The 24,272-nt window shown below is 44.2% G+C and overlaps 3 protein-coding genes and 1 long non-coding RNA gene across 4 annotated transcripts in view; 3 read left to right on the plus strand and 1 right to left on the minus strand.

The window, feature by feature from the left end:
- Window positions 1-15: 15 nt before the first annotated feature.
- On the minus strand, window positions 16-5,252 carry map9 (microtubule-associated protein 9). Its single transcript, XM_060046666.1, has 13 exons — window positions 4,793-5,252; window positions 4,345-4,435; window positions 3,323-3,850; window positions 2,866-3,080; window positions 2,565-2,673; window positions 2,391-2,458; window positions 2,195-2,262; window positions 1,776-1,977; window positions 1,550-1,639; window positions 1,279-1,440; window positions 1,049-1,194; window positions 750-885; window positions 16-548 (listed from the first exon to the last, which is right to left on the minus strand). The coding sequence occupies exons 1-13, from the start codon at window positions 4,862-4,864 to the stop codon at window positions 429-431; spliced, it is 2,007 nt and encodes a 668-aa protein (XP_059902649.1). The 5' UTR covers window positions 4,865-5,252; the 3' UTR covers window positions 16-428.
- Window positions 5,253-8,684: 3,432 nt separating this feature from the next.
- gucy1a1 (guanylate cyclase 1 soluble subunit alpha 1) lies at window positions 8,685-15,988 on the plus strand. The gene is made up of 8 exons (XM_060047168.1): window positions 8,685-9,252; window positions 9,542-9,609; window positions 9,823-9,899; window positions 10,028-10,791; window positions 11,957-12,442; window positions 13,597-13,740; window positions 14,124-14,278; window positions 14,744-15,988. Exons 1-8 carry the CDS (start codon window positions 9,013-9,015, stop codon window positions 14,949-14,951), a joined length of 2,142 nt encoding a protein of 713 aa, XP_059903151.1. The 5' UTR covers window positions 8,685-9,012; the 3' UTR covers window positions 14,952-15,988.
- A 484-nt stretch (window positions 15,989-16,472) lies between these two features.
- gucy1b1 (guanylate cyclase 1 soluble subunit beta 1) overlaps window positions 16,473-24,272 on the plus strand; it is a 21,465-nt gene continuing 13,665 nt past the window's right edge. Inside the window, exons 1-8 of the mRNA XM_060047169.1 lie at window positions 16,473-16,627; window positions 16,967-17,040; window positions 17,744-17,844; window positions 18,325-18,443; window positions 18,642-18,839; window positions 20,240-20,470; window positions 22,750-22,866; window positions 23,221-23,354. Of these exons, the coding sequence (XP_059903152.1) occupies window positions 16,625-16,627; window positions 16,967-17,040; window positions 17,744-17,844; window positions 18,325-18,443; window positions 18,642-18,839; window positions 20,240-20,470; window positions 22,750-22,866; window positions 23,221-23,354 (977 nt within the window). The 5' untranslated portion in view covers window positions 16,473-16,624. The remainder of the gene's footprint in view (window positions 16,628-16,966; window positions 17,041-17,743; window positions 17,845-18,324; window positions 18,444-18,641; window positions 18,840-20,239; window positions 20,471-22,749; window positions 22,867-23,220; window positions 23,355-24,272) is intronic.
- On the plus strand, window positions 20,488-22,365 carry LOC132454028 (uncharacterized). The gene is made up of 2 exons (XR_009524855.1): window positions 20,488-21,767; window positions 21,976-22,365. It is a non-coding gene; the product is annotated as an uncharacterized LOC132454028 (long non-coding RNA).

Consider the following 24,272-nt stretch of genomic DNA (forward strand, 5'->3'; position numbering starts at 1 on the left):
CAAGGACAAAACAGATAATAAATAGTGTTTTTTTATTACATAAATGCTTAATTGTGACAGTATACATCTTCTATAGAAACATTCACATCATGTGGTAACAGAAGCAACATTCAAAATACGTAACGCACACGCACGCGCGCACACACACACACACACACACACACACACACACACACACACACACACACACACACACACACACACACACACACACACACACACACACACACACACACACACACACACACACACACACACACACACACACACACACACACACACAGAAAATCAGACCCGGTCTATGTAGACTGATTAAAAGAGGGCTCTCCTAATTCTCAGCATAAAAGTCCAAACGTGGTTGGGAACACAGTATGTTTTTCCTCCTGTAAGGTGTGTTGTGTTAACAACAGTGATTGGAGATGAGCGTATTATTTCCTATGAGGTATGGTTTTATTGGGGGGGCTCCAGGGCGGCGGGGGGGTGTCCTGGAGGATAGCCTGGATCCTCCTCTCCTCCTTCTGCCTCCTCAGGTCACGCTCCTTCATGGTCTGGAGAACATACATGAACCAGTCAACTCTCAAACAGACCGCTTCCACAAAGCAACTATGAAATGACAAACATCTACTCTTAGAGCTTCTGGAAGACAGAGGTGAGAGTTGTGATGAGAGAGAGAGAGAGAGAGAGAGAGAGCAGAACACGGTCAAAGGTTTTAGGCTCAGAACACGTTCTGTGTGTGGTGATGTACTCACCAGCCACTTTTCGTACATCTCCAAAGCCATTTTATCTTTCTCTTCCTTCTCGCTCTTCTCCTCCTCTGCCTTCTTTTTGCTTTTTTTGCGCTCGATGGTCACTTTTTCCCCTATGACGTTCTTCTTCGTTTCGCTCCTGGGGCAAAATAAGTCCAGACATAGGTTATTATCAGGATTTACCACATCATAAATATAATTGCATCAATGAGGATGATATGCCCATTTGAATATAAATGAAAACTTTTACGGCAAGAAAGATTAATATATATATATACATAAAGTCTTCTAAACAAACTTACCAATCTGAATAAAAATATTTGCTGCATGTCTTACGCTCTTCCTCCTTTTCCATTTTCTTCTGCTTCAGTTTGTTTTCAGCTTCTTTTTGTATTCTGTACTTCTTTCTCAACAGCTCGTCATGCCCCTTCTTCCATTTCACAAATGCCTGTGATAGGAATATCGGTGACATTGTTAGGAAACATTCCTATATTAGACATTCATTAACCTTTATGAAATGACTGTGCCCTACCTCTTTAGCCATCTGCTTCTTCTCTTCTGAATCTGCTGCTGCTTTCTGTTGTTTTCTTGCCATGGCCTCTTTTTCTCTGGCTTTTGCTTTCAGTGTTTCACTTTTCTTTTCCTTCCAAGCCTCAAAAGACGCCAGTGCATTTTCCTTCTTGTCGCTCTCATCCTGTTTGACGTGGCGAAAGAAGTGAATCAGTCGTTAGGTGTGTGTATAAACAGTGACGCCTCAGTCTCTGGTCCCAGAACAGCGGAACCAAACTGTAAAACATGATCACCGTTTTTTGTTTTTCTTCTTTAAGGGAATACTCTCTCTTCTTCTGCTGTTCTCGTTCTTTCGATGTCTCCTGTTTCTTTCTGAGCCATTCCTATTATTGGATCAATCAAATGAAAACATAGTTGGACATGGAATAAAGTTTGACAACTGCCAAAGTATATAGTACCTTATGATAAAAATTAAAAGCTCAATTGACCGATCCAAACATAAAGACATGATATGGGTACCTGGTAAACCGCAGCTCTGAGAGAGTCTCCTGCCTCCAGCTGGGGCTGACCCGGAGCAGAACTGTGGTCCAGCAGCTTCAGGCTCCCCAGGTAACGGGACTCTACTCTGGACGAACACGCACTCTTGGACCTGCCAGAGCTTCTGATGAGGGAACTTGGTGGCCTGAGCAGAAACACATACAGCGCAAGCCATGTTGGTTCCCTGATCAGTTTGGTGTTCTTTATTTTTTGTAATAAATTCAAAGTAAATTCTAATTCTTGAGTGAAATAATTTTTGGATTATTCAATTTAGATTTTGTAAATATTGTAATTCAAATTCAGTCCAAGGTTTTGAGGTTTGAAGATATGTAGGCCTATAACACCAACATTGTCGTTTGGGCCACTGGGTTTGTTTGACTAGGGATAAACAGCCAGCCTACCTGGGATCAGATATGTTTCCGATGCTATGGCGATGTCCGGCCGGGTCCAGCTGTTCTTCCAAATCTTTCTAGAAGACAACAAAAAAATTACTTTTGATACTTATTTTGAAACGCGATGCTCCGTTTGGATTTTAAATACAGCCCCAGGTTGGTTTGACTTTGGTTTGAATTCATAGGTTCTATTTTTCTGCCTTACTTGAAATTCTTCAAACGACGTAGAGTAATTCCGCTCAGGCTCTTTGCTATCGTCCGAATACAGACAGTCTAAATTTGATGAGATGGTTATCCAAAGAAACCAAAGAGTTAAGATAATACATTATAAATAAATAGATAATCTGTATAATATACTGTAATAAACACATGAATTGACCTAGACTGGCAGAGTCCATCGTGGTCCTGGTGAGGGAGGTTAACGGCTCACTTCGGGGTAACGACAAAGACTGACTATTTGACGACGTCGTGCCATCCCCCTCTGACCCCTGTAATGTCAGAGAAACCACAGAAGAAGAAGAAGAAGTCACGGTTAGCGGGTGGCAGGCAGGCAGTTAGGACCCAATCATAAAAAAATAAAATAAAAAACATACAAACACTGAACAAACACTCATTTTTTAATCCTTTCCTACACACGCATTATATTTAGTCTATAAATGCAACAAAAACCCTATACCCACAGGTGGACATTGGTCTCTGGGAGTGACCCCATCCATGGGGGGGACAGATGTTGGGTGTGTGAGGGACCCGTCAGATGTGGAGTGGAGGCTCTGTGAAGACTGGGGTTCTGCAGAAGTGCTCTCTGCAACCCGGGGGCCCAGACCGTTGGGTCTCTGCCTGGCTCTGGGTCTGGGTCTGGGGGCAGGCCTACCAGCGGCGCCATCTACACCAGCATCTACACAACGCAGAAAACTTTAACAAATGATCGCAAAAAGAAAAATTGCAGACACACTTCTCCAACTCAACTATGATCTTAGAGGGACAGGATGGTCTAGTGGCTAACAGGTTGTGTGACTCCCCGGACAAAAGGGTCTGGGTTTGGTTGGATGAAAGCGTCTGCTAATACAGTAAATGTATAGAAAACCTGATACATAAAATAACAAAAGCTAATTTTGATGAACCCTCTTTCAGACCGACCGGTTGAGGGTGCATCCACTGGGCCGGGTCTCAGCTCGGGAGAGCCAGAGTTTGGTCTCTCCTGGTCTCCAACCGAGTGGCGTTCCTCTTGGCTGTCGCCAGGAGGAGACGTGCGACTCACTGCCTCGTCCCCGCCATCGTCGAATGGTGAGGTCAAAGGCGACTTCGGTGCCGGACTGTTAACATCAGACGTCTGTCGTGACAGCGAAGTCGACCAAAGGGACGCGTGATCCCCGCCGCTTCTGTCGGCCGAGTCTCCTCTGTCGACGCTGGCGGCAGGAGACGGGGTGTGGTCGGACGGACCCCCGGTGATGGTGTCAGGGCGGTGCTTCTCAGGCGCATCCTTGAGGGACGTGCTCTCCAACGGGGAGCCGCCTCTCTGGGTCTTGAGGAAGGAAACTCTTTTCTTTGCAGCACCGTGTTTAGACTCATCGTCTGAAAGGTCAAAGTCGTTGATCTTGGCTTTGCTCCTCCCGGTCTTGAAGGCACTGGCTCGGTTTCTCCTCGACCCGAGCCGTTTCAGAAAGTCTGTGAGAAAATTGTATGATGCGGGATGGTCAGTACTAAAGTGCAAAACGTGATTGATCTTTACATGTATGTATTACACAAGTAATACATGAACTACAGTGTAATAATTGTATTCCTCTTTACCTCTAGGGGGAGATGTTGCACGTGGTATGTCTATTGGACTCTTATCCATGGACTACGATAAGAAAACTGATCTGGGGCCATAATAAATGTTCTATGGCTGGTATGTGACAGGTAGGCATTTAGCCTACCATTAAAATAATTCATTTGGGTATGTCTACTGTTTCATGGGTTCATATGCAGTCGCAGTAAAAGTTAGATGATGGAGAAGAACTACATAATTTGTCTAACGGTTAATAGAATAGATAGTTATGTAACTTCTGAAAATAGAAGAACACCATGATGGGTTATGAATAAATTAAATTGCCTGTAGCATCTTTTACAACACATTTGTACTATGATGAGGGTTTTTTTCGACCATGTTAGTGTCTCACCGTTTTCCTCATCATCTAGGTCATCCGAAAATGAATATCGGTCAGCATTCGTTCGGCTGGCCCTGGCGGAGACCACAGCCTGCAGTTCATCCTAGAAGCACACGAGTTGAGCAATGAAGCAGCTACACACGAGTTGAGACATGAAACACCTACACCTACACCCACACACACACACACACACACACACACACACACACGCACACATACTCACGCACACAGAAACACACATATACTACCTCACACAGAAACACGCACACACACACACACACACACACACACACACACACACACACACACACACACACACACACACACACACACACACACACACACACACACACACATACACACACACAAACACACACATGTACACAGCACACAGAATGGCATTGTTTACATTTATTTACTACAAAAAATGCCACGTTACAGTAGGCTTGAAATACTGTACCTGGAAGGTGGTTCTTCTGGACACCTTTGGACTTTTAGAATAAGCCAGAGTAATAAAGTCCTTGTCGGTCATTCTGGAAATACGGACATGCGTGCCTTATCCAGAAAGCTAAAGGACGGAAGCTATTTTGTGCGCATAGGTTTCGAAAGATATACGATGTGACGCTATCTTCCTGAACGAAAAACTATAAATATATATTCGGATTATTTAAAATAGACTCAGTTTGAAGATTACACATTAAAACCGTTTATCAAACAAAGTCAACCAGCAAGCTAGCATTAGCCTGCTGATTTTGTTTTCGATGGTAACCTATGGTAACGACTGAGGGGACGGCTGGAATTCCGGGTTGCAGTACGCATGCGCAATCTAATCTCAATATTACGAATACATCCATCATCCATGGATTACGTCTACGTACCAAAATTTACATATGTATGTATGTATGTATCTTTCTCTCTCTCTCTCTCTCTCTCTCTCTCTCTCTCTCTCTCTCTCTCTCTCTCTCTAGGCCTATATATATATATATATATATATATATATATATATATATATATATATATATATATATATATATATAGGCCTATTATATATATATATATATATATATATATATATATATATATATATATATATATATATATATAGCGATCTATCTATATAGATATCTATTCAAATACACAAATATGTAAATGTGTGGCTCTCAAGTCTGTTCTTGTACCTACTATCCAGTGTATTTTCGGAAATATTATGTATGACATTTCAAAGCACATCATAGCACATACAATTCCTTAAAATAATCATTTAGGTTAATTGGTAGTGGTAACATGATAACTGTATGTATTTCCAATTATCGTAAATGATAGAATGTGCATGCATTTGTGCATGCATGACTTTGTGTGCATAAATGTGTGTGAGTTTAAGTTTGTCTTAATACATGTGTAATAGCTGCATTTTGAGGTGGCATTTTGTTAGATCTGATATTGCCTCTGCTCTATATTGACGCTTGATTCTTTTGTACTACTGGGTACTGAGTACTGCTGGGACCCAGCGAAGCAGGCTGTGTCTACAATCATTATGTCAGCATCACTAACCTCGACCCCCGCGTTACGCAATACCGCCAACATTACGTCTTATGTCGGGCTATGCTAAATCGTTTCACTCATTCTCTCCTGTTTTACTATTTCTAGTATTAGCTATACAAAATCACAGATGATGAAGAGGAGGAAGTGTTTGCGTGTGTGTTTGTGTGTGTGGCAGGGAAGGTGGGGGGGGGGGGGGGGGGGAGAGAGAGAGAGAACCGATCTGCACACGAAATGGATAAAGCACTAAACTGTGTGACATCAGTGTGGGAAGGGAACGCATCGCTGCTTTGCTTAAGGGCAGTGCAGTTCCATCATGCGTGATCGACCAAGGCATGATGACCTGGCACACTGCAGAACCCCCCCAGTACAGTAACCAATGTAGGTTAATAATACACCACAACACCCTATCAACTGTATCCATTGGACAATACGTACTGATGTATCAAGGGTAATCGCTTTATTATTGATCCAACATGGGTAGTGCTCAGAATGAGAACTAATGTTGACTTTTATGTGCTTCAGCATAAAGGCTTCTAGATATAATTAGAGCCAACAGATGTTGCTGAAGTATATATGTATATATGTATATATATATATATATATATATATATAGGCCTATATATAAATATATATGCATATATGTGTGTGTCTGTTTGAATTAATTCCTGTTATAGGCATGGGCATTATTATGACCTGGAGAGAACTACACTTCCAGACATAGTTTTGAGGTTTCTGATCAATTATACATGTCTACCATTTTATCCATGGCCTCTACCGGTATCCACACGAGTGCATCCAGCTCAGCAGGGTTGACGCAGGGAGGACCCTCCTAACCCAGGCCGTATAAACCCATGATATTAGCAACACAAGACCACAGATTCATATTCAATTAAACTCGTCAGCATGTTCCACTCTGCTCAAACATTCCCCAGGGGCCTATTGAGAGCCCATTGTAAACTGAACCAGACACCTCCATATTGTCCAGGCTGCCGTGGGCTTCATTCATCCAGCCGCCATTGTGGTTCCGTGTTGGTTCTAAACGTTAGTTGACATAAATCTGAATTCAGTTCCCCCACCAAGCTAACAACTAGAACCAAGATGGCCACCCATAGGTGAACATATCGCATGGCTGCTAGTGCCTTGCCTCATTGGGTCTGCACCCCGCAGGGATGATGGCAGGAGAGCAGATGGAGAACGACTCTCTGCCAGTTCTAAGATGTCTTTTAAAAGACTTGCTTTTATCTCTCTCTCACACACACACACACACACACACACACACACGCACACGCACGCACGCACGCACGCACGCACACACACACACACACACACACACACACACACACACACACACACACACACACACACACACACACACACACACACACACACACACACACACAAACAAACAGAAACTCACTCTAACACAAACAAACACACACACACTCACTCCACTCTCTCTTTCTCTTTCTATTTCTCTCTCTCTCTCTCTCTCTCTCTCTCTCTCTCTCTCTCTCTCTCTCTCTCTCTCTCTCTCTCAATCTCTCAAACTCTCTCTCTCAAACACACACAAACACATCTTACTTTCTAGTGGGAATAATTTTGAGGAAAATACAAATCCGGAAGCAGGGACAAAAGCAAAACAAGCTATATCCTGTGGATGGCCCCCTTGAATGCTTTTTATTTATTTACTTGATTTCACCATAAGGACCATTGTGTACATTCATAGGTCCATTAACCTCCACAGCAATATGCAATGTCTTTGTCACAATGCACTAGACGTGATGCATATAAGTTATTGTTTAGTCTGAGTAACACAATGGCTCTACTCATCTATAACTCCAAATATATCAGTCTAGGAGAGGAGAAAAAACGTAATGACCTCAACATTAGAAATATCAATCCAACTTTGACGTAATGGAACATGTAATTACAAATGATTTCCAAATAATTACCAATGATACCAATAACACCACAGAAGGATGTGTTTTCATAACTTTGTGTCTGGCCATTTTAATTTTGCGTTCTCATTCCATCTGTTTTCTTGTGGTTTCCATGGCTCATTTAAACTCATTAAGACTCATAAATAAGTGTGATTTAAATATGTGCTGCATCACACATATCCATTTAAGAGCATAGGCAGATCTGATCATGCAGTGTGGATAAGGGTTCTAAGCTTTCACGATTTGTTTGATTTTATAATTTCAATGACGACAATACCTTTTTCTTTTTTACCAAATTGTGATCAGCCCTCAATAAAGGAGTTGCAAAACAGAGGTACAGAAGCAACCCTCCAGCATATCTGCAAAGCAGAATATATGCATGTGTGTGTACAAAATCGACACTGCAGTGGTCATTCATTAATTAAATCTTCATGTAGGCCTACATAACTGTTGTTAGACAGAGCAATGAATTATTTTAAAATAAAAGAAACTATGCATTATGAAACTGCAACTCCAACATTTCTTTAAAATGTATATTGTTACGATTTTGATTATTATAAGGATAATAACATGAACAATATGAATAGTAATAATAATAATGATCATCATTAATATTGTTATTATTATTTAATTATTATTATATAATTGAATATTTAACACTATTCTAATTATTTCCTTTTCATTGACTATACTAATACGATATGCTATTGTCAATTCTGATCAACAGATTTTTATTCCTTCCATTGGGTATGTTCTCGGGGTAAAACTGACCAAGATTTGTAATCGCGCATGTAATCGCAGTTAAAGCTTTTATGCTGGCGGCCAATTTGTTACCAGACAGCGCAATACGCGCACAGTCCCCAGAAAAAAAGCACTTCAGTCTGCAGCTGATAGGTTGTCAGCCTCTACCAACCTACTTGCGCATCGATTGGTCCACCCGGTTCTTCACTAGGTTCTCATTGGCTTTTCATGATGGTAGTTCACTGTCGCCACATGCTCGTTTACTTTAGAATGAATACAGATTTGGGGATTTTTTCGTTGGTCATTTGAATCAGGAGTCAGAGCGCCAGGGACTCGGAGCATCGCTTGGCCACACCGCTGAAGAGAGAATGATGGAATTTTGTTTCGGCAGCACAGTGGCCTGAGGATAATTATCTGCCAGCTGAGATTAAAGAAAAAAGAGATACGTAGGGTAAAGATGTTTTGCACGAAGCTGAAAGATCTGAACATTTCTGGAGAGTGTCCATTCTCCAGCCTCGCCAAGAAGAGTGAGTCTGGAGACTTTGAGGATTGCTCCAGTGACGCCGCGGATATATTGCCTATTTCTAAGGATGTGCCAGAGAAAAGCGGCGAAGATCTACCCCCTCAGAGACTATCCAGATTGAAAGTTAACCTTCATTCACTTGGAGAAAGCATCCAAAAACTGGCTAATCCCGAGGTCAGTCTGAAATACAATGATCATCAATTAACCCTAATTAACATGGTACTGCAAGAACGTGTTATACAACGTCTGACAAAATATTAGATATTACAGATTTATTATGCAAGAATTTGGCAGGCAACGTTCTCGTGTTTCAGCCCTCAATTATAAATAAATGGGCTGTAGTCCTGGGTGGTGAGCTAAATTGATTAACGTTTCGTTTACAAATGCCTGTTTTTGATTAAAGGTTTTTTTTGTATTCAAATAAAAAGCTGCAGGCCTCTAACTTGCCTAATACTTTCAACAGTTTCAAAGACTGCACACTGCTCTCGATCGAATAGTGAATCCTAAAATACACACGAGAGACAACGAAAGGTAAGACAAGCGGAAAAATGATGTCTATCGTGGTAATGCTGAGCTTTTATTTATGCATTAGACCTAGGCTTAATAGCATCACGGTGACTTACTTATTGGGTTAACAACATTCATATAAAAAAAACTCAAATGTGGACTTTGAGTGACTTGGACATGACAAGTCTTTTCCCTTCCAACATTACTTTCTACAAATGTTTGTATTTGTCCCTTCAGCCTAGAAACATGCCCATGCTCTTGTGACAAACCAGAACATCTACTACACATAATGACGGAGTACTCCACCAAAACAGGTAAGAAGCATGCGTCTCCATATACACAACCCCCCATACTCGCACACTGCTTTACATGAAGGTTGACCCGTGACCTGGCCGTCCCTGACCTGTTCTCTTTGACCCCGGGGGGCATCCGGTGGGTCCAGGGATCCCAATGGAGGCGGTGCAAGAGGCGTTGGGGGAGGAGCTCTTCCGGATGTGCTACGAGGAGGACGGCCACGTGCTGCGGGTGGTCGGCGGCGCCCTCCACGACTTCCTCAACAGCTTCAACGTCCTGCTGAGACAGAGCAGCGGCGGGTCCAAACGGTCGCGCTCCGACTCTGACGCCGCCGCTGGCGGCGGCCCGGGGGGCTCAGCCCGCCACGAACCCTCGGTGCTGTGCCTGGACAAGGACCCGGGCCTGCTCACCGTGTACTACTTCAACCCCCAGCCCATCACGGAGCTCTTCTTCCCTGGCGTGATCCGTGCGGCCGCCCGGGTGCTGTACCACACCGGCGTGGAGGTGGCGCTCACGGACCCGGCGGGGGCCGGCAAGGACTGCATCCTGCAGGCCAGCCCCCAGCACAGCCTGCGCTACACGGTCGTGGTGAAGGACGCCCGGAGCCTCAGCCCCAGCCCGCTGAGGGCCACCTCGGCCGGGACCTTCCCCGGCTCCCTGTTCTGCACCACCTTCCCCTTCCACCTGCTGCTGGACCAGGACCTGCTGCTGCTGCAGATCGGACACGGCCTCCGCAAGAGGCTCCCCCGCAGGGAGGGCCCGCCGAGGCGGGCCACCTCCTTCCACGAGCACTTCTGCATCGTGTCGCCCCGGATCCGGTGCTCCTTCCAGGGCATCCTGACCATGCTGAACACACAGTTCATCATCCGGATCAGGCACACGGACGGCTGCAGCGCGGACGGCAAAGGGAAGGTAGGCTGCCACCGCTGACCAGGGGCCTCAGGCGGGCATCAGCAGCTGGATGAATAGCTAAGGCTGCTTAGGCAATTCATTAGCGTACATGCTAACCCCCACCCCCTCATTCCCAACTCATAGGCCAGAGTGAAATATCAACACTACCCCCCCCCCCCCCCCCCCCCCCCGTTCCCCCTTCCAGAGGAGTTCCCAGGGGCAGATGTCTACCCCTGTCTTCCATCAAAGGCATAGCGATGCTCATCTGTTTATATTGAGCTGTATATCAGCCCAGAGTTGTTGTACAGCGCCATGGCTACCCTGCTGGCTGGCCCTGGTCCAGCCCTGGAGGGGAGACCAGTTGGTGCTGGTAGAGGTGTTGGAGGGCCAGTAGGAGCCGTTCATCCCTCTGCCATGGTTCATGTCCCCAACACCCCAGGACAGAGATGGGGACATTCAGATGAGATGTTAAACTGAGATCCGGACTCCCTGCTTTCACTAAGGGTATCATCACCAGTAGTGTTAGTGGTGCTAACTCTGGTGTCCTAGCCAAAATCCCAACCTGGCTCTTATACCAACATGGTCACGTAATCGTACCCTGTTCTCTAAATGGATAGTCTCCCTTTTCACCTATCCGCATTGACAGCAAGTATGTGGCAAGCATTCTGGCTGCTGTGCAAGTGGGTTTATATACAAGGACGGCGGAGGAGATGTAATAAAGTAGGATAATTTGAGGCTGAACATATCACCATAGGCATTGAAGTCTCCAACAATCCTACCAGCTATTCGATAGTCGAAATATAAAATATAATATTAGATAAACAAAACCAAACATTGGATGGTGTTCTTTCGCCTGTCATACAAGCCCGAGAACACCATTCAGCATCCAAACAAGTGTTCAAATGCTAGCAAACTGTTTCTATTTTGCTGGTGCTGTGGACAGCACTTCAAGGCAGCCAGTGACTACTTGAATATGTTAGCAATCTAACAGCCAGCATTGTTCTGTGTTTACCTTGGATGGTGAAAAAAAGTGTGTGTCTCTCTATCTGTCTTGTGAGTTTCCCATCGCTGGCTCTACTGTGACAGAATAAGGTGGATGAGTGGAAACATTATTGATCCCTTGAAAACATTCTAAAAGGTTTAACAATTCGACCATCACCCTCTCTCCCCTTCCCTCTCCTGCCAGCCGATGGACCTGAAGGGCCAGATGATCTTTGTGTCCGAGTCCAACGCCGTCCTCTTCCTGGGCTCCCCATGCGTGGACAAGCTGGAGGAGCTGACGGGCCGCGGCCTGTACCTCTCCGACATCCCCATCCACAACGCCCTGCGCGACGTGGTGCTGGTCGGGGAGCAGGCCAAGGCCCAGGACGGCCTGAAGAAGCGCCTGGGGAAGGCCAAGACGGCGCTGGAGCACGCCCACCAAGCCCTGGAGGAGGAGAAGCAGAGGACGGTGGACCTCCTGTTCACCATCTTCCCGGGCACCGTGGCCCAGGAGCTGTGGCAGGGCCACACGGTGCAGGCCAAGAAGTTTGACCGCGTCACCATGCTGTTCTCCGACATCGTGGGCTTCACGGCCGTGTGCTCGCGCTGCACGCCCATGCAGGTGGTTACCATGCTGAACGAGCTCTACACTCGCTTTGACCACCAGTGTGGGGAGCTGGACGTGTACAAGGTACGCTCCCGGGAACTGAATCAGGCCACCGCGTTGATGACCTGAACGCCTATCAGATAACTTCTTAATTTTTTTCTTTCATAATGTTGAAATGTATTGTTAAAAATTAATCCATTTCCACATGAATTTGTCACTAACAACACGTAGGCTTATGTATTTGATTAATTGGTGAATATACCGTAATAATTACTATATTCTTTAAATAAAATTGATAGTGTAACATGCACATTGATGGGAATCGCAATATATAAATAAACCATAATTACAAAGGCCTAGGTAATGTTTTACTAGTTTGATTGGTTTATAGTTTACATTTATTAGACTTGCATTTCTTTAGTAGCTAATGCAATAATTGTCAAATGTGAACTAAACCTAAATCCTACTTTGGACAAGACAAGGATGAGATAATCACCTTCCGTCTCACCAAAGAACACATGACCTCAGTCCGGTTCTCACATCACATATTCCGGAGCGTAAACAGAATGCCAGACCGTTTCAATGTTTCTTGAGGATGGAGCTAGCCTGTTGCTCATAACTAGCATGACTGGAGCCAACTGCTCTCAATCGGCGAGGAGTTTGGCTAGTGTAATCAGAGTGTCATGGACGCATTACACAGAGAGTAGCGTGTTTGACAAATGTCTCGCAAAACACCAGGAAGTTAGGGTCTCCTTTAGGACCCTGTTTCATGTCCATCTGTAGCTAAAAATAGCTACCTTCTTCTTTTTCAACATGGCACAGCACTTGAGTTATGTATATAGTGTCTTTTTCCATCTAGGATTTAGAAGTCCACCCTTCTTCATGGCCCAGGGAGGAAACGGCTATTACATCCTGTCCCTCTTGTTGTTTAGAGTTTTTGTCCGCTTAATTTCTACCACAATGTAAAAGGTTGTCGTTTGATTCATAGTGGATTGTGTGTATATATATACAGTATATAAATACTAAATATTTATATATTTATATATATATATATATATATATATATATATATATATATATATATATATATATATATATAGCTAATGGCCAAAACAGCATTGCCTTGATAAGCATTATGCCATTCCTATTTACAGCCATAGAAGTTACTGTTAAATAAACATTGTATCTAATAGGATTCATGCCTGTTTCAAAGAGCCATTTTTCCTTGTACTGTTTAGGTAGAGACTATTGGCGATGCTTACTGTGTAGCAGGTGGCTTGCACAAGGAAAGCGAGATGCACGCGTTCCAAATAGCACGCATGGCGTTGAAGATGATGGAGCTATCCAACGACGTTAGGACTCCCACGGGAGATACCATTGAGGTGAGGAACATACTAAACAAATTCTACTACTCATCGGTAAACTCAGTCGGCTTATGCACATGGTGCACATTGTATTTACTATTTACTACTGAATTACTGGCATGCAACTGAATGTATAAAGTCATTGAACTATGGCAGGTGTGCCATCCGGAACGCATTGGGAAATTGATAGTGAAAACAAGCATTACCCATTATGTATTTTAAGAAGTACATGTATTCTGATTTGAACTGAGGGTTCTGATTTGAATTCAGAGTTTTGGTTTGAACTCTAGAGTTCTGCTTTGAACTCAGAGTTCTGATTTGAACTCAGGGTTCTGATTTGTACTCAGGGTTCTGATTTGTACTCAGGAGTTCTGATTGGTTGGTTGTTCTGTGTGTTCCAGATGCGCATCGGCCTCCACACGGGGTCGGTGCTGGCCGGCGTGGTCGGGGTCAAGATGCCGCGCTATTGCCTGTTCGGCAACAACGTAACATTGGCCAACAAGTTTGAATCTGGAAGCCAACCGAGTAAAATCAACGTCAGCCCCACTACTTACGGGTGAGTGCCCCGACCCCTCTGAATAACACAGGACCCGAGGTATCCAATAGATTGCTCTAACTGTAACGAGCCGTTCCGTTGACTTACTCATTAATGCTGTGATTTACTAGCACCAAACACATTATTAAACTCTTTATAAACATAGGATGAAAAATTATTTACTTAAGCAATAAAGCTTTTTCACATTCAAAGTTAAACCATAACCATTGCATCCTCTCTTTGATTCTGTTCAGAGCGTCGCTATTCCATTACAACATGAGAACGTTTTATAAAATGGAACTTTATACAAACAAGAATGCCAACCTGCTTGAATTCATACGTCACATTCAAGTGCTCTCGTACATGCTCATGGTCTTTATCGCAAGTCTCTCTCATTCCCATCGCATCTGTGAGGCAGAACCTCGCAGTGTTTCCTGGTTTCCTCCACGGATGATAGATGCCTTATTTTCCTGTTCTCTGTCCTAGACTGCTGAAGGACTGCCAGGGGTTTGTCTTCATTCCAAGGAGCCGACAGGACCTTCCGGCCAATTTTCCAGACGATATCCCTGGTGTTTGTTACTTTCTGGAGCCCTCTGATAATATCCCCGGCGGTGGCGGTGATTTTATGAATGACTGTCTGCAGAAAGAGCTGGAGCACAACACCACCACCACCACCACAACCACTACAAACTGAAACTGAAACTGAAACTAGCAAATTAACTATTAATGAATTCCGAGTATGTGTTTTCAGTTTTTTGTTTTGGAGCTACCAATTAGACGACGAGGGTGTTTATATTTTAAAGCATCGGTATAGGTTTGTTGTTTTAATAACTTGTAGAACTGTATGTACAGTCCGGAGAGAGAGAGAGAGAGAGAGAGAGAGAGAGAGAATTTAAATTAAACACAACCTCTTTGTGATCATCATCATGGCTGCCATCAAGAAGAAGGATATCTTGAAGTTATTTTTATTCCTTAACGTAGTCAACCATGAATATGAAGTGCAAAAAAGCAGGTCAAGTGTCGTATTTTGTCATTTGACATGCATCTATTTAAAAAAAACATCTCTTTTCAAATATTGTGTTGTCACAAAATCCCTAAAGAATCCAGAACTGATCTCTAAATATAGAGGACCAGGAAATATAATAACTACATTTCCTGTGAAAGTGAACATTTGGATAGATTTAGGGGTTCACCTATGACCATTACATTCCAGTATTCACGTCTCCTTTCCTCTGCAAGTTGACGCAGAACAGATAAACTCAAGGTGCCTTATGGGAAATGTCAGCTGTAGCATGGGACAAACACACCCCTTCCTCTTTGTATTACTGTATACGTGCATTTTCTATTCTTCATAGCTAGGGATAAGGCTAATGCATTGTGTACATTAACCCTTGTGATACATATGTATAAATGTCAAGTATATGTTTTTCAACGTTTTTGTTGTTTTTACAGCACAGTATGCATTCTTAAACTCATGTTTAAAAGATCCAAATCATTCCAAAATACACACCCTAGGCACAATATATATATATGTATATATATATATGTGTGTATGTGTCCTAGTGTGTTTTTGTAATTGTGTAATTGCACATTTTCCAAAAACATACGACAACCACACAGAAGAAAACAATGAATGTTATAAGACGTGTATGGAATTTAAAGTATTAATATTATTATAGTTTGTAATGTAATCAAAGCACAATAAATATTACAATGACAATACTTGCTTTACTTGTTGACTGGGATTTGCTAACTTTCAATACGATAATTATAATTATGATAATAATAATAATTAATATGGTTATTTATTATGTGCTTCTACTTCCGCAACTTGTAATAGTGGTAGTAGAAGCACCTAATAATAATTCTGTATTGTATTATATAAATGTACTGGAGATATATATATATATATATATATATATATATATATATAATTTATATTATATATTATATTATTATTTAAAATTTTATAAATAAATATATATATTTATATATATACGTATGTATACATAAAGATATAGACACATAACATTAATCACACTGGGATACTCATTTGTATATCTTTCTGAAGAAGATCCCTACGCCTTGCCAGGGTCACACGCTCTCTAGGCATCTCTGATCTGGTGAGGACCTCTGGATTATCAACATCAGTGGTTCAGCCCTCAACCCGCTTCCAGTGGTCTCTATTATCATGCGTCACCGCCTCCTGACCACCTATTGGACGACGTAAGAGTCGGAGCTGGCTCGGGTAAAAAGGAATGGACGCTCCGCGACGCAGCAGCATCCATAACAAGTGATGAGGGTTTTATAAAATACGACAGTCACATCCCAAAATATAAAACGAAAGAACGAAGAGCAGCCTATATAATGGTACGTGCATCGTGTTTTTACGTCGTCCACAAGCTATTATACTTCAAGTGTATTTGCGGACGTCGGACGATGGGGATGCGGTCTATTTTCGTTTGACGTTTCCTGCTCAGACAGGGACCACTATTTGGTTATATATAATACGATATCATGTTATGGTATACTGTTTATGATATGAATGCATACATGTCTGTTGACAATTAATATTATGGTCGTGGGAGTATATTGATGTCAGGGCATCATGTACCTTGGTAGCGAAGAGGATATAGCCTAAGAGTAAATATACATTTTATTTTTCAGTTTCAGTCTGCTCTGCGGTATACAATGTTATTTACATTTCAGTATGGCTTTGTGAACCACGCGTTGGAGCTGCTCGTACTGAGGAACTATGGTCCGGGGATTTGGGAAGATATCAAGTGAGTTTTTGAGTCCATGTTGCTTTTCTGGGTACAACTCGAAACGATTGCTAAACTATGGGTCAAAGCAATCAAACTTTTTCCAGAAAATATGTTAAGCAAACAGGCTCACCCCAATCAACGAAATTTGAAATGTACTATGTTCAATACACTTCAAGAAATAGACTAAAATGGGTAATAAAAGTGATTTTATTTAAGAATCCTCACCAAAAACGTTCAAAAGCTTTTCAGTGCAAACATAACTAGCCTGCAAGAGAAATGCCCAGCGATCATTCACTGTGTATTATTTCAGCAGACTCAAATATTTGGCTTTGTGACCGTTTAAAGTTTAAATGTGGTCTGTTAGGCTCCTGTGAACTCACCCAGCCTTAAAATAAAAGCTTTTTTCCGCCTCAAATCTTTTTTTCTTTTTCATCATCTCTTCCCTAGTATATCCATAAACCATAACTAATAAATAATGTGGCTACGTGTAGCCTATTTTGAGCTTTGCTAACAATTACAGAATGTGCAGATTTGACACATAATCTTTTTCAAAATGCCATTTGGGTTGTTTGTTCAGCTGTTAACACTCAGGAGCACACATTCCTGGCTACACTGTAGAAGCATCTCTATATTCCATCTTATCAACTGTCATCTCTTCCAACAGTTGGTGTGTCAACAGAGATCCATATGATTCAGGTGGAAATATGTCTGTTTGTTGCAGGCGAGAGGCCCAGCTGGATGTCGAGGGCCAGTTCCTAGTGAGAATTATTTACGATGACGCAAAAACCTACGATCTTGTGGCAGCCGCCAGTAAAGTCCTCAGTAAGTGATGTGTTTAGTCTTTGTTCTTTTTTTATAACTGGTTAACACACTACCTTACTAAGAATCATTCCTATTGAATTACTACAGTATACACTAGAGGGGGGGGGGGGGGGGGTGGGGGGGGGGGGGATGGGCTAGTGGTTAGGGTGTTGACTCCCAGCTGAAAGCTTCTGGGTTCCAACCCCAACACCTGAGTCTAAAGGCTCGGGCGTACTTTCTGCGTTGTGCATCCGCGAAAATGTAGTGGTCGTGCGGATGAGCATGTGCTTCCGTTCATTCGCGGACCGTATATGCTAGATGCTAGATGCCTCCTATCTCCTTCCCGCCCCTTAGTGAGAGGTAGGAATCTCTCATACAATTTCCCGTAGGCATAATCGAAAAATGTACATTCTGCAAAATATTTTATTCAATTGTATTACTATTTAGAACAGATGTGTTCATATGGAAGTAAAGCTAACTGTTTAATATCATGTGTTTCAGAAATCGACGCAGGGGACATTTTACAGATGTTTGGGAAGATGTTTTTCGAGTTTTGCCAGGAATCTGGATACGACACTATCCTGCGAGTGTTGGGGTCAAACGTCCGCGAATTCCTCCAAGTAAATATGGCTCGATTTTTAGGATTTCAGGTCATAAGTCAATTCATGGAAATTCATCACCTCATCAATTCAATCGTCCAGACTCCCTCCAAGAGTTTCCAATCTGTAGGATCCGGAAAAAACCCATGCAAAATCTGTCATTTTGTAAAAGTATCCTCTTTTTACCCCAGTGTTTGTAATTGTAAATGTCTTCATCAGAACCTGGACGCCCTTCACGACCACCTGGGCACCATCTACCCCGGGATGAGGGCCCCGTCGTTCCGCTGCACGGACGCGGAGCGAGGCAACAACCTGATCCTGCACTACTACTCCGAGAGGGAGGGACTGCAGGACATCGTGATCGGCATCATCAAGACCGTGGCCCAACAGATCCACGGCACCGAGATCGAGATGAAGGTTCGTTTCGGTGCTCTCTTTGAACTTTTATTGTGAAGGAAAGCTAAGACCCCCCCCCCCCCCCCCCCCCCGAGCGCGCTTTGCGGTGAATGCTTCATATTCTTTCCAAAACTTTAGTTGTAACCTTGTTATTCAGAATGTGCTCAACATCATCCCTTTTTGTTTAAATGGGTGTAATACTGCCATCAAACATTGTGGTTTTATTCTGTGCATGTGTGTGTGTGTGTCTGTGTGTGTGTGTGTGTGTGTGTGTGTGTCGGGGTCAAGATGCCGCGCTGTGTGTGTGCTTGCGTGTGTGTGTGTGTGTGTGTGTGTATGTGTGTGTGTGTGTGTGTGTGTGTGTGTGTGTGTGTGTGTGTGTGTGTGTGTGTGTGTGTGTGTGTGTGTGTGTGTGTGTGTGTGTGTGTGTGTGTGTGTAAAGGTTAGAATGTGTGTGTGTGGAATTTGTCTTGGTGCGATGAAGAAGAAAACATCCTTGTTTTCTCTTCACATTCCAAGTTAAATGTACAGGGAATATTAGCAAATTTGAGCTGAGCTACGTTTCCCTTGACCCTTGAGTGTGCGTGCGTGGCACGCACGCACACTCAAGGGTCAAGGGACACACTCAAGACACACTCAAGGCTCAAGGGTGCACGCACGCACGCACGCACTGCGCGCGTGCGTGCGTGCGTGTGAAAGCTGGATAATTCTGGTATCTCCCCAGGGGAATACCGCATTCCCTCCGTTCACCAGGTAGCTATCCTTAGCTCCGCTCTGAACTAATCACTGTGCTGAGACGCTCGACAACGGCCTCCATGAGATCACTTGTGTAACACCAGAAAAAAAGAGAACAGGAAAAAATAAGAACCGTCAGGTGTTCCAAATGTGACACCCAAGTCTCTGGCGCTGTTGCCCACCGTTGCTATGGCAACAGGGCGCAGACAGTCCGCTCCCCGCGACACTGCGCCTTATTGCTGTACTCCCATTGGACGGGATGACACAAATACACGCACACACATGCACAAACACACACGCACACACACTTGTTACGTTACAGCACCTGTTTAACACTAGCAGTACTATGTTATGTCCATCGTGTTTTTCAGACTCTTAAGAAATATCATGAAAGAAAGGTTCACTGTTTTTTGGTGAAAAGTCCACATGCAGCATTGTCAAGTAATTTGCAGTTGTAAGATACAATCTTTTGGAAATCTGCTCTTTAAACAAACAAAAGGTTCTAATAACCCCTTTTTCGAACTACAAACACTAGTTCCCCCACAATATAACCCGGCACAGTTTTAACAACAGGGTTTAAAAAGCGTTTCCGCATTCTGACAAAAGAATTCCGTTATTCTAAAGTAAAAATCGCTGTTCCACGAACCAAGCCCTTCTTCAGTTCCTGAAAACCAAATGCCCTCCAGGTGATCCAACAGAAGAGCGAGGAGTGCGACCACATCAAGTTCCTGATCGAGGAGAAGGACTCGGAGGAGGAGGCCTTCTACGAGGACCTGGACGGCTTCGAAGAGAACGGCACCCAGGAGACCCGCATCAGCCCCTACACCTTCTGCAAGGCCTTCCCCTTCCACCTCATGTTCGACAAGGACCTGGTGCTCACGCAGTGCGGGAACGCTATCTACCGTGTGCTGCCCCAGGTGACCCCCCTGCACACGCACACACACGCACACACACACACACACACACACACACACACACACACACACACACACACACACACACACACACACACACACACACACACACACACACACAAACAGACACACACAGTGTGTTCAAAATAATATGGTTCTGCTGTTCTTACTGAACTGGTTCTGCTGTTCTTTATTACATGGTACTACTGGTCTTACTGACCTGGTTCTGCTGGTCTTAATGACCTGGTTCTGCTCTTCTTGCTGACCTGGTTCTACTGGTCTTAATGACCTGGTACTACTGGTCTTATTGACCTGGTTCTGCTCTTCTTACTGACCTGGTTCTAGTGTTCTTAATGACCTGGTTCTGCTCTTCTTAATGACCTGGTTCTAGTGTTCTCAATGACCTGGTTCTGGTGTTCTTAATGACCTGGTTCTGCTCTTCTTACTGACCTTGTTCTAGTGTTCCTAATGACCTGGTTCTGCTGGTCTTAATGACCTGGTCTCGGTGTTCTTAATGACGTTGTTCGGCTCTTCTTAAAGGGATACTTCACCCATTCAGAACCGGCGTTCTATCATTGTAAAATCGCTATTGTAATATATAAAAAACGTTTTTTTTCCCTCAGTCTAACCCAGTCTTCCCTTTGCCCAGCTTTCCTGATCTAATTTTCCCCCGAGATGACGTCAAAAGACGCGTTTGACGTCATGTCAGGAGAACTTTGCTTGCCTGCTAGAAGGGCCGAGGACTACAAACCACTGGTTCCGCAAATTTGTGAGCCCACCAATAATGAATGAGGGGGGGCGGGAGCTCTTGACGAGATGTAAACACAATGTCCGCCGTGTTTCTTCGCCGCTTAGCTAGAGAACAAAATGTCAACGTCAAACAGCCAAAGTGGATTTTGAAAATCTATTATTGGATTCGGACATTCAGGGCTATTAGTACGAGCCAGAATACAGCCAGGAAGAATTGACGAAGAATAGAGGGGGAGGCTGCTGCTGCGGCGGCTGCAGCTGAACAAGCCTTGCCTGTTGCCGAGGACGAGGAGCCGGAGCGCGCCGGTTTGCTCTGTTCGCCTATAGACACTGACACAGAGTCCCTGTGCGGCAGCAAAGTTCAGCAATGCCAGTTTCTTCTAGAATAAATGGCTGAATCTGGCGAGGATGGGGCCATGTGTGTAACCTCTCACCCAGGCTTTACGCCTCAACTGAACAGTTGGGTATTGGATACATATTTCCGGGCCCAGAAAGTGAACTGGAAACGCCAGCCAAAGCCCGCCGAGAGAAACAGACGTCTGAACATAGAGTAAGTGTTTGTTTTTTTACCAACACATTTGCTACAATAGTTTTGAGTCCCGGGGAACCTAACAATGTAGTTATCCGAAAGTAGCCGATCTTATTGGAAGAGCATAGGCTACGTCAGTTAGCTTGAAGTCGGTGTAATGCTGTATAAGCTACTCAAGGCATAATTTACTGTATCTTGCTATGCTAATGTTGTTCTCTTTCTTTCTTAGACATTATCCGCTTCCTGTGTTATCCAGGCCATCAGAGCTAATTACCCAGCACAAGATGGGCACTACCGTGGCTACCAGGAGACAGTAGATGCTCAAGATGAGCTGTGACTATTTCGACTCTAGCTAACGCACCCTACACGTTATATTTTTGTAAATAGTTCATATTTTTTCCTGAATAAAACTTCAAATTCATGTTGGTTGTTGTGATTTGTTTACTAACCCAAAAGTAAACAAAAGAAAAAACTAAACAAGTTTAGTGACACTAAAGTAGGCCTACTGTATAAGATAAACATTTATTTCAACAGGGGAGAAAAGGTTGAGTACAAATACTTGATATGCTGAGCTACTGTAATTAGCAAATGTTTTTATGCTGTACAGTAATATGCAAATGGTTAGTTTGAAAACAGGAGGGCAGAAGTCTAAACTAGTCAACGTATCACGGGGATATGTTTACAGTACACACAGTTTGCTCACGCTACCACCCGCGCTAGGACCATGGGTCCTTCCCCCTCCAAACGGAAACAGGCGGGCGGTGCAACGAGTGCAATGCACTGTGGTAGTTGGAGGATTTCTTACTCTTGAGCCAGAAAGACACTCTCTGCCTTTTCTTAGGCTAGGATGAAACGATTTCATTTATAATACATAGAATTATTTGACTTCATATATCCTTCATATCTCCACCTGTGAAGTATCCCTTTAATTACCTGGTTCTGCTCATCTTACTGACCTGGCTCTTTTCTCCTTACTGAGCCGGTTCTGTGCTGTGCTCTCCAGCTCCAGCCAGGGACCTGTAACCTCCCGTCGGTCTTCTCCCTGGTGCGTCCGCACATCGACTTCAGCTTCCACGGCATCCTCTCCCACATCAACACCGTGTTCGTCTTGCGGAGCAAGGTATGCAGAGACAGGAGAAGATGAGCTAGGAAACCCTTCATTCATCCCCTGAACTGGACAGATATTCAGAGTTTACAGTGGGCAACAATGAAAGGCCAGCACAAATCAAACCACAAAAATGACATCAGCAGTGAAGCCAATGTACACGTGAACAAAGTGTATCCATTTTCTAATTCTTTCGATTATTGAGAAAAGTCGTATTCTGTTTTATTTTGATACACATTTGTTTTGATAATTGTTTATTTATAATACATTTATTTGATGTCGATGATGGTGATAATGGGGAGGGTGGTGATGAGGACTATGATGATGATGATGATGGTGAATATGAGAATGATCGTGGTCCCCCCCCAGGAGGGCCTGCTGAACGTGGAGCCGGTGGAGAACGAGGACGAGCTGACGGGCGTGGAGATCAGTTGTCTGAGGCTGAAGGGCCAGATGATCTACCTGCCAGAGGCCGAGAACATCCTCTTCCTGTGCTCCCCCAGGTAGGCCCCGCCCACTCCTCAGGTACCGCCCACTCCTCAGGTAGGCCCTCGCCAACTCCCCTAAGCAGGCTCCGCCCACTCCTCAGGTAGGCCCCTGCAACTCCTCTAAGCAGGCTCCGCCCACTCCTCAGGTAGGCCCCTGCAACTCCTCTAAGCAGGCTCCGCCCACTCCTCAGGTAGCCTGCCGCAACTCCCCTGCAGGCCTCGCCCACTCCTCAGGTAGCCCCCGCCCCATATTGGCCCCACCCACTCCACATATAGGTCCCTCCCACTTACCGAGGCAGGCCCCATCAAGACCTCAGGTAGGCCCCGCCCACTCCTCAGGTAGGCCCCGGCAACTCCCAAATGTATTTATTATCTTTCAATAGTTAAATAGTCATAACTGTTAACTGTGCGGCGTTTGGCAGGACCCAAGTGCACAGACTGACGACAAGCTTTGAACAGTTACAAGAGTTTATTCAGATGCTGGACCAGCAGGCAGAGAGTAGTCAACAGGCAGAGGTCGGCAACGGAAGGGCAGATGGGCAGTAGGGAACGGGTGAACAGACAGACAGGGACGCGACGGCGATCGGGAGGTCAGGCAGGCGAAGGGTCGAAAGCAGGGGAGGCAGGCTGGTGGATCAGGAGTCGGGGGCAGAGGAGCAGACAGACCGACAGGGGCTGGGCGGCAGGCAGGATAGTCAAGACAGGCAGGGATCAGAGAACAGGCAGGATAGTCAGACAGGCAGGGATCAGAGAACAGGCAGGATCGGAGGTGGGTCAGGATTTGTAGTCGCGGGAAAGCACTGTGAAACACAAGAGACAATCTGGCAGGGAATGTTTGGAAGGAGAGGACTGATATAGGGGGAGCACAGGTGAAGGTGGTTTGGTTAATTAGGAGCGATCAGGGTGGCAGGCAGGTGAATGGGAAAACCAGGA

This window comes from Gadus macrocephalus, chromosome 3 (genome assembly GCF_031168955.1).
Source record: "Gadus macrocephalus chromosome 3, ASM3116895v1".
In the NCBI taxonomy this organism is placed as follows: Eukaryota; Metazoa; Chordata; class Actinopteri; order Gadiformes; family Gadidae; genus Gadus; species Gadus macrocephalus.